At 47.5% G+C, this 9869-nt stretch overlaps 1 protein-coding gene across 1 annotated transcript in view; it reads left to right on the plus strand.

Annotated features, from left to right (window-relative positions):
* The window catches only part of IL1B (interleukin 1 beta), a 7786-nt gene extending 399 nt beyond the window's left edge, over positions 1 to 7387 (plus strand). Inside the window, exons 2-7 of the mRNA XM_024743917.1 lie at positions 456 to 517; positions 1054 to 1102; positions 3165 to 3363; positions 4106 to 4267; positions 5717 to 5847; positions 6577 to 7387. Coding sequence (XP_024599685.1) covers positions 471 to 517; positions 1054 to 1102; positions 3165 to 3363; positions 4106 to 4267; positions 5717 to 5847; positions 6577 to 6789 — 801 coding nt within the window. The 5' untranslated portion in view covers positions 456 to 470 and the 3' untranslated portion in view covers positions 6790 to 7387. The remainder of the gene's footprint in view (positions 1 to 455; positions 518 to 1053; positions 1103 to 3164; positions 3364 to 4105; positions 4268 to 5716; positions 5848 to 6576) is intronic.
* The last annotated feature ends 2482 nt before the right edge of the window (positions 7388 to 9869 follow it).

The raw sequence follows: 9869 nt of genomic DNA on the forward strand, positions 1-9869 counted from the left end.
CCCCCCACACCCCCTCACTCCCTCTCTCTCTCTCTCTCTCTCTCTCTCTCCCCCCACCCGCTCCCTCCCTCTCTCCCTCCCTCCCCCTCTCCCTCCCTCCTTCTCTCTGGGCCTGAGGGCTGGGCTTTTTGCACAAATGCCAGATGTACTATAATGCCATAACTTGCAAAATATTGCGGATTAATACTGCTTATCTCGCAGCTGATGTCTGAGAGCTCAGCATCAAACCTCGGCCCCAGGTCTCCTAATAAATTCACTCCTGGCTTAGGATTGATTTAGCAAATGCTTTACTCTGGACCCAAAGGATGACTCTTTCACGCATTCACTTACGCGTTCAAAGATTGCTTCTTTGCATGCCTACCAGGTACTAGATGCTGAGGGCAATTCATGTGTGAAGGCAGCCCTCGTGGGGGCTGGCGTGGCAAATGGTCACTCATTTTCTCCTCTTTACACAGGTTTCTGAAGCAGCCATGGCAACGGTACCTGAACCCACCAACGAAGTGATGGCTTACTACAGGTCAGTGGGAAAATTGATACCAGTAATGTGAACAGGGCTCCCCTCTCAAGAGTGGAGTGTGTCATCTGTGCTCGAAGACCAGATTTGCCCCCCCAAACTGCCTCTTTCAGTGGCAAGCAGGGTTCCAAGGCAAACCTGGTTTAAAGACTGATTTCCCACTATAAGTCTGGCCTTGGCACTCATAGGCCATCTAGATGTTGCTGCAGGGACAGCCTGCAGAGGGCAAACAGGAAGGAAAGGTGCCAAGTGGACAATACAGGGGATCCCTTGTCACATTTGGCTTAAATGAGACAGAAAGCTCAGATTTTAACTGGGCTGGAAGTTAGGTCTCAGCATCCAACAGAGAGCAACGTGGGTACCTGCCCTGCCTCATTTGCTTTTCCCCTGCACATCACCATGGAACCTGGCAGCTTCAGGCAGCCCTAAGGAACATGCTGTTTGCAGTTTCCTATTAACGGTGAAGATTGTTTGCAGGGAAGGAAAGATAATCTTGTCCAGGAGACATAATTGAACAATCTCTCTGTTTTTATTTATAGTGACGAGAATGACCTGTTATTTGAGGCTGACGGCCCCAAACAGATGAAGGTGAGTCCATGGGCTTAGCTCCCATCACATGAAGGGGCTCTGACTTGGGAAAGACTCAAGGAAAGGGGTCCACCTTGTTCCTATGGAATTTTGTGTTCAAATGATTTTCTCCTCTTCCAGTGAGACGGACGTAGGCTGGTCACTACGCAGCTCCCATGCCACCACAGTGGTTCACTGAGGCTTGGTGATGGTGGCCATGCTTGCAGAGGGTGAGGGGGAATTACAGTGGAGATAGCGTTTGCTGTCTCATGCTAGGAAGACGGTCCAGGCTCCAATGCAAATTTGATTCTCCTTTTAGAAGAGGCTTTTAGCCCTAAGAGTGATGAAACTACATTAATCACTTAAGTCACACTCTGAGACCCAGAGAAGATGATCTTGAGAATGAACGTGTCTGCATCCTTTAAGGGTGGAGTTGCTTTTTGCTCCCTGGGGTGGAGCTTATGATAACAGGGCATAGATGATGTACAGAAAAAATTTAGTTGGGAGTGGCAAGAAAATTATTCACTTGCCAGTGGATCTTGGTCAAGTCATTTTACCCCTCTGATCTTCATCTTGAAAAATAAGGCTCATGAGCTGGATGATGTCAGAGACCCTAGCATCCCGCAACCTTCAGTTCTGAAATATTGTCAACAGGAGCTAAGTCTATCCCAGCAAAGGAGTATTTCTCTGACTCTTTTTTTTTTTTTTTTTTTTTTTGCGGTACGCGGGCCCCTCACTGCTGTGGCCTCTCCCGTTGCGGAGCACAGGCTCCAGACGCGCAGGCTCAGCGGCCGTGGCTCACGGGGCCCAGCCGCTCCGCGGCATGTGGGATCTTCCTGGACCGGGGCACGAACCCGTGTCCCCTGCATCGGCAGGCGGACTCTCAGCCACTGTGCCACCAGGGAAGCCCTCTGACTCTTGTCTTAACAGAGAGCCTTGCTGATGTTCCAGCTGGCTCTTCTCTTCTGTAGGCCTGATAACTTTCCCAGGGTGTCCAGCCATCACCCCAGCTAATGTACTTGTACAGATCAGCAGGCAGCTACTTCTCTCTTACTTTTTTAGTTCATGACAGCCTCCTCATCCAGTCTCAGTCTTGTTACAAGCACATTTCTTTAAAGGTTTTAAAACCAACGTAACTGGTTTTCTCTGGCCCTGGGTGGGGTGCGACCCGGCCCTCCTCCACTGTCTCTTCCAGGAGCCTGGCTCTCCCTCATCTGGGGCCTCTGCTCTGGGCAGGAACTTATCTCGCACTCAGCTTTCCTCTGCACTGTTATTTGTCTCTTTAGCTGTCCTTCAAGCTTTTAAACCATTATCGTGCCTTGGGGGCAACCTCAGTTAGTTATACAGGTTCTCTGAATAAGGTGGAAATGGGAACCTATTTCACGAATGGTAACCACTTTTAAAGTATTGGCAGGTTATTTATGAGAGAGCATTTGAGAGAAAAAAAAAACTTGTATAGAATAATTGTTGATTGGGCTTCCCTGGTGGCGCAGTGGTTGAGAGCCCGCCTGCCGATGCAGGGGACACGGGTTCGTGTCCCGGTCCGGGAAGATCCCACATGCCGCGGAGCGGCTGGGCCCGTGAGCCAAGTCCGCTGAGCCTGCGCGTCCGGAGCCTGTGCTCCGCAACGGGAGAGGCCACAGCGGTGAAAGCCCCGCGTACTGCAAAAAAAAAAAAAGAAGAATTGTTGATTGAGCATAGATGTATTGAAAATATTATGACCATCACTGCCATGAAAAATTAACTACATAGTGTTAGTGCGTTAGATTTGCAAAAATATCAAAAGTGTAAGAAGGTATAAGTTTATAGTTAGGTGGAGCATGTGTAAAAGAGATAAGGTAGAAATGGGATTTATTCTAGAAGAATGCCATATAGGGCATCAGAAAGCCAGCGTTTTAGTTTTGGGTCTGCCTCTCTCTTGCCATGTGCCCTTGGGTAAGACACTTAACCTCTCTGGGCTGCGGAGAGATGAACGTTTATCCTTAGAAGCTCTGTTACCCCCTCCTTCGTCCTCTCTCGCGTCAAAACCAGAGTTTTCTGGCACAAGCACCTTCCCACGCTGACTTCCTTATTCTCTCTACAGTGCTGTGTCCAACACCTGGACCTCGGCTCCACGGGAGATGGGAGCATCCACCTGCAAATCTCCCACCAGCTCTACAACAAAAGCCTCAGGCGGGTGGTGTCGGTCATCGTGGCCGTGGAGAAGCTGCAGAAGATCTCCTGCTCACAGACCTTCCAGGATGATGGCCTGAGGAGCATCTTTTCACTCATCTTTGAAGAAGGTACCTAATGAGAGCTGAGGGCAGACACAAGATTGCTGGTCATTTCCTTCTCAGAGGCCGTAACCCAACAGTCAACTAAACTTCCCTAAAGCTGAAACCCTTTAAAAGTAGAAGGCCCAGCAGTGAGAGGCAAACAGAGACACCTAGAAACCCAATTAATCATCTCTTTAGTTGAAGCTATTCTTTTTTTTTTTTTAAGGAATTCTTTACTGAAAGGATGGTGTAACTGGCTAATGGCGCTATTCATCTTAAGAATGGAAGCTTTTCCAGAATACATTTAGAGTCACGCATAAAATGGTACCCAAAATGTAACATCTCAGGACACGACTGTATAAAATCCAATTTGGTGATGGTTTTAGTCTCATTTTTAGTTGTTGAAACTATTCTTAAAATAGGACCTTGATAGCTACTGATCTTTGCAAAGCACCCAATCATTCTGAGGGCTTTCACTTATGTATCTCCTGCGAGTGTCAGAATATCCCTGTTGGGCCAGTTCCATTGCCACTGCCACTTTACATAAGTAGCTCCACGGCCCATCCACAGCCAGCAATAGAGCTGAGGCTTGAACCCAAATCTTAGGGTGCCCGGCCCAGTGTTCTGACGCACCCCAGCTTCCTGCCCACCAATGTTATAATCAAACTTCGGCTGTGCATATGCTCAGATATCCTCGGAGGAACCAGATTCAGGCCTGCCCTTCCGAGCTTCCACCTAAGCTAAACGACGTCTCTGCTCCACGTTTTAGAGCCTGTCATCTTTGAAACATACGATGATGATCTTCTGTGCGACGCGGGTGTGCAGTCGCTGACCTGCAAACTCCAGGACAGAGACCAAAAATCCCTGGTGCTGGCTAGCCCGTGTGTGCTGAAGGCTCTCCACCTCCTCGCACGGGATGTGAACCGAGAAGGTACCTGGGGACACCCTGCTTCTTTTCTTGGCCTCCTGGTAGCTTGCTAATTCTCTACATTTTCAACAGAGTAGATGATTAAGGCAAATGATCAACAGCAGTGAAATAACATATAATAAAGGATATGTTTTTGTTTGGGTCCTAAAGTTGACACCAGATCGAGTCCCTCAGCACATTTATTTTTCAGCAAGAGAGGTGACTCTGAGAAATTAGGGGGCTCAAAGCACACTCAGGACCACTGTTCAGTCAAGTCATTTAATGGTAGCGCCATGTCAGTGCTTCTTTTAGAAAGGAGTCATTTGATGGACAAGACCTAACCGCCCGTGGGTTCTTTCTTCCTGTTGTTGCAGTTGAAACTAGAATGGTGAGGAGATAATTTGTTCCCCCGCCTCATTCCCAGCCCCGCCCCCTCGCCCCTAACATATTTCCGGCCCAATACCAGATGGTTCCTTAGAGGCAGACCTTACTGACAAGCAGGAACTTATATCTCTCTACTGTCACTGGCAATTGTCTCGAGTCTGGGGGGCCCACGGGTTGTGGGAATCTGCCCAGCACTTTGCCACCATGGCTGAATCCTCTATGCAGGGGTGCGGTCCAGGGGGCAGCTGAAGGAAGCAGGCAGTTCTCTTCCAAGGCTGCTGACCTTGGAGAGAGGCATCACTGTGGGAAAGCTTCCTGGTGTCAGCTAAGCCGAGACAGCCCTGTTTCTTTAGAATTGCACTGTGAGGGTGACCTTGGGGCCTCCAAGTCAGACAGCTATGACTAAGGAAGATTAAAATGCATGTCTCGGGCTTCCCTGGTGGCGCAGGGGTTGAGAGTCCGCCTGCTGATGCAGGGACACGGGTTTGTGCCCCAGTCCGGGAAGGTCCCACATGCCGTGGAGCGGCTGGGCTCGTGAGCCATGGCCGCTGAGCCTGCGCGTCCGGAGCCTGTGCTCCGCAACGGGAGAGGCCACAACAGTGAGAGGCCCGCGTACCACAAAAAAAAAAAAAAAAAAGCATGTCTCTCTTTGCAGCCACTTTTCCCAGCTAAGCTCCTTTCCCAAGTTCTTCCCACTTCCTTCTCTACATTCTTGAAACAGATCCGTGCCCGATGTTTTTCCGGGACCCAGCTTTCTCTCTTTTCTCACTTTTCACGTTGATCAAATTGTTGTGCTCTTGTGGATGGACACATCACCCGTCAGGGACAAGATGGCTTTCTACAGTTTCTAAAACTCAGACCCCCTGATTCTTCATTGCCACTGTGGTGAGGCTCTGAGAAGCCCCTAGACCTTCTTTGGGGAAAAATCTGTTTCAACCAACTGAACCTGCTATGATCTGTGAGAAGCCCCGTTACCCTGTCTGTTAAGCCACAGGAACCTTGGTGTGGGTTTCCGCAAAGGATGCTAAATTGTAAGAGTCCCTGCAGTGCTGTGTGTCCCTAACCATGAGACCCCTTTCCTCTCCCCAGTGGTTTTCTGCATGAGCTTCGTGCAAGGAGATGAAAGTAACGACAAGATACCTGTGGCCTTAGGCCTCAAGGAAAAGAATCTATACCTGTCTTGTGTGATGAAAGGCGATAGGCCCACCCTGCAGCTGGAGGTGAGTGGGTACCAGGGGCTGAAGGCCCTTCTCAGGCTCCTCTGAAGGACCCCTAGCCATCACTTTCTTCCAGGACAACTACCTCTTCCCCTTAGAAACTCTGGGAGCAGAGCTACTTGATAATTTTGCATAGATGTAAATAAGTTTAATGTGTTAAATGCATGCAACTTCTCCCACCACAGAAAATTAAATCATTATGTAGATGTTCTTGTGTCTGGCCATTGTGACCACCCAATAGATTATACATTGTTAGGGTTGCTCCACTTGTTAGATGACGTTTTGGAAACTTAATCTGCTCAGGGGACCTGTCACCTGTCATCATTTCCAACCCTCTCCCAAAATCACACCTCCCCTCACCCGCTTTCCCAGCAAAAGCTTCATTTCCAAGCTGAAGTCATTCTAGCCACAGGGCCATGAGGAAAATACAGCAAAGTCCCTGCAAACAGATACGCCTAGGAGCTTTACTCTAATTTTCACTTTTGAAAAACATTACCACCTATGTTATGCTCCCTAGCATTTGATGCTAAGTTTCAGAAAAGGATAAGGGACACCTTCAGTCACCACACAGAAACCTGGGGTTTCAACGATAACTCAGGAGTCTGGCTCCTGGGCCTGTGACCTGCGTATCCATTTTCTCTCTAGCCGACCCAGAGAATATCTTTGTCCAGATCAGAGTAGAGCGTCTGTGTCCCTGCCCTCATGAAAATGTTTATTTCTGTTTTGCTGCAGGAGGTAGACCCCAAAACTTACCCAAAGTGGAAGATGGAAAAGCGATTTGTCTTCAACAAGATTGAAATCAAGAATAGCGTTGAATTTGAATCTGCCCTGTACCCCAACTGGTACATCAGCACCTCTCAAGCAGAAGAAAAGCCCATCTTCCTAGGACGTTCCAAAGGCGGCCATGATATAACTGACTTCACCATGGAAATCATCTCTCCCTAAAGGAAGCTGTATCCAGAGTCCATATGGGCTGAATGACCCTGAGGGCTGACAGAAGGGGAATCGAAGAGCATGGCTGCAGCCTGAACTTCACTGTTGTCTAATCAATGCCCAACTTCCCTCCGTCTATTCGTGCTACGAGACCTCCTGCCCACCAGCCAGCGGGAATAACCCCACTCTTCCCACGCTTCTTCTGCCCGTCCTCAGACCCCATCCACTGAGCCAGCCCTCTCTCACCTCTTCCACTCACTCAAAGCCAGCCTGGCAGAAACCATGGCACACTAGGTTCGGAGAAATCCTCTGTCCTTTGCACACAGCTTCTGATGAGTGACCATTTAACTATTTATTTATTTATTTATTGATGGGTTAATCTATTTAATTTAATTCAAGGGGGCCAAGAAGCAGCAGAGTCTGTGAAAAATCCTAGTCTTCTATATCTATGGAACCAATTTCATTTGGGCTAGTGTGCCGTCTTTATATCAAGTCCTTTCACTAAGCCTGAAAATATTTAAGCTCAGATCATTTCAAAAGGAATATTTATGAATGAGGAAGGATGATCAGATTGTTCAATGATTTTGAAATAAATTTCACTGAAAACAAATGTTTTGCCACGTGGTCATTGACTTGTCTTGGATCTGACGTAGAAGAGTCAAGGTAAATGGGGCCATGAGCATCCTCCCTGGGGACTCAGAAGCTCATTCCTCATCACTGAATGCGAGATACTTAGGAACATCACTGGACAGAAAAGACCAGCCTTATACCTCTCCCTTTCGTTTCTATTGTTCATCAAAAGTATATCTGGTGGGCTTCCGTGGTGGCGCAGTGGTTGAGAGTCCGCCTGCCGATGCAGGCGACGCGGGTTCGTGCCCCGGTCCGGGAGGATCCCACGTGCCGCGGAGCGGCTGGGCCCGTGAGCCATGGCCGCTGAGCCTGCGCGTCCGGAGCCTGTGCTCTGCAACGGGAGAGGCCGCAACGGTGAGAGGCCCGCGTACCGCAAAAAAATAAATAAATATATAAAATAAAATAAAATACTCAAAGGTAATAAAGTACTTAAGGTAATAAAAAAAAATTTTTTTAAAGTATATCTGGTGCGCAAGCTTCCTCTGATAAACAGGATCAACTAAAACATTATGGGGAGTAGGCATTGGTGGTTAACAGCTGCCAAGTATTTCCCTATTCGTTTATCCAACAAATATGTATTAAGCAAATGCTATGTATTAGGGGCTGGGAGTACAGAAACCGGAAAGGTAAGGCGTTCCTAGTCAGATAGCAGAGGCAGACATATACAAACAAACAAAAAAAAGTCAGCGTAACAAGTAGACAAGACAAACTATGAAAGGAGCAGCTAAGAGGGGTGACAAGATCTGCTCTGGGGGACGGAGGGCCAAGTAGGGTGACATTTCAATCAGACCTAAAAGGATGAGCAGGAGTTTTCCACACAAAGGAGAGGAAGCGGTACTCTAGGTAGAGGGACCGGTGTGAACACAGGCATGGAGGGTGTAGAAGGAGCGAGGCCAGGAGTAAATTCTCAGGATTGCAGAAGTCACCCGAAGCCAAGTCAAAACACAAAAACAAGCCAGGGGAAGAAAAGTTGTGTTCTCAGACAAAGAGATAACGTGCTTACTATATAAAGAGTTCCCTCAAAACATTAGAGAAAAACAAGAACAAAAATCCACCAAAACAACAGGCAGAAATTTAACAAAACAGTGTATTAGCAGGCTGTCCACAGAAGAAGGAAATACTATCTCATCTTGGACAGAGTAAAATATGTTTGATATTACTTATAATAAGAAAATTGAATTACCAGCATCTTGAGATACCAATGTTCTCCTATCACATTAGCAAAAATCAGAAGTTTAACTTCAGGCCCTGTTGGGAAACCTCCACTCTTTTTTTTTTTTGCGGTACGCGGGCCTCTCACTGCTGTGGCCTCTCCCGCCACGGAGCAACAGGCTCCGGACCCGCAGGCTCAGCGGCCATGGCTCATGGGCCCAGCCGCTCCGCGGCATGTGGGATCTTCCGGACCAGAGCACAAACCCGCATCCCCTGCATCGGCAGGCGGACTCTCAACCACTGCGCCACCAGGGAAGCCCTCGTTTCTTTTTTTTCTTTTTTTTAAACATCTTTATTGGAGTAGAATTGATTTACAATGGTGTGTTAGTTTCTGCTGTAGAACAAAGTGAATCAGCCATACGTATACTTATATCCCCATATCCCCTCCCTCTTGCGTCTCCCTCCCACCCTCCCTAACCCACCCCTCTAGGTGGTCACAAGGCACCGAGCTGATCTCCCTGTGCTATGAGGCTGCTTCCCACTAGCTATCTATTTTACATTTGGTAGTGTATATATGTCCACGCCACTCTCTCACTTCATCCCAGCTTACCCTTCCCCCTTCCTGGGTCCTCAAGTCCGTTCTCTACATCTGCGTCTTTATTCCTGTCCTGCCCCAGGTTCTTCAGAACCATTTTTTTTAGATTCCATATATATGTGTTAGCATACGGTATTTGTTTCTCTCTTTCTGCCTTACTTCACTCTGTATGACAGACTCTAGGTCCATCCACCTCACTACAAATAACTCAATTTCGTTTCTTTTTATGGCTGAGTAATATTCCACTGTATATATGTGCCACATCTTCTTTATCCATTCATGTGTTGATGGACACTTAGGTTGCTTCCGTGTCCTGGCTATTGTAAATAGAGCTGCAATGAATACTGTGGCACATGACTCTTTTTGAATTATGGAAATGCCCACCCTTGAACATTACAGGCAGGAGTGTAAATGGGTACAACTCCTATAGAGGAAAATTTGATAATAACTATAAAAATTACAAATGTGTATCCCCTACGGCCCAGCAATTTCATTTCTGGGAATTTATCCTACAAGTGGACATATACCCATGTGAAACAACGACACATGATCAAAATTATTCATTGTGTATCGCTTGTAATAGCAAAAGATGGGGAAAAACCCAAATGTCTATCAACAGGAGCCTGGCTAAATGCATTATGGGACATCCATACAGTGGAATCCTCTCCAAGGTATTGTGATAACTCAAAAAGAACAGGAGGGGGCTTCCCTGCTA

Source organism: Neophocaena asiaeorientalis, unplaced genomic scaffold (assembly GCF_003031525.2).
Source record: "Neophocaena asiaeorientalis asiaeorientalis breed wild unplaced genomic scaffold, Neophocaena_asiaeorientalis_V1.1 scaffold114, whole genome shotgun sequence".
Taxonomy (NCBI): Eukaryota; Metazoa; Chordata; class Mammalia; order Artiodactyla; family Phocoenidae; genus Neophocaena; species Neophocaena asiaeorientalis.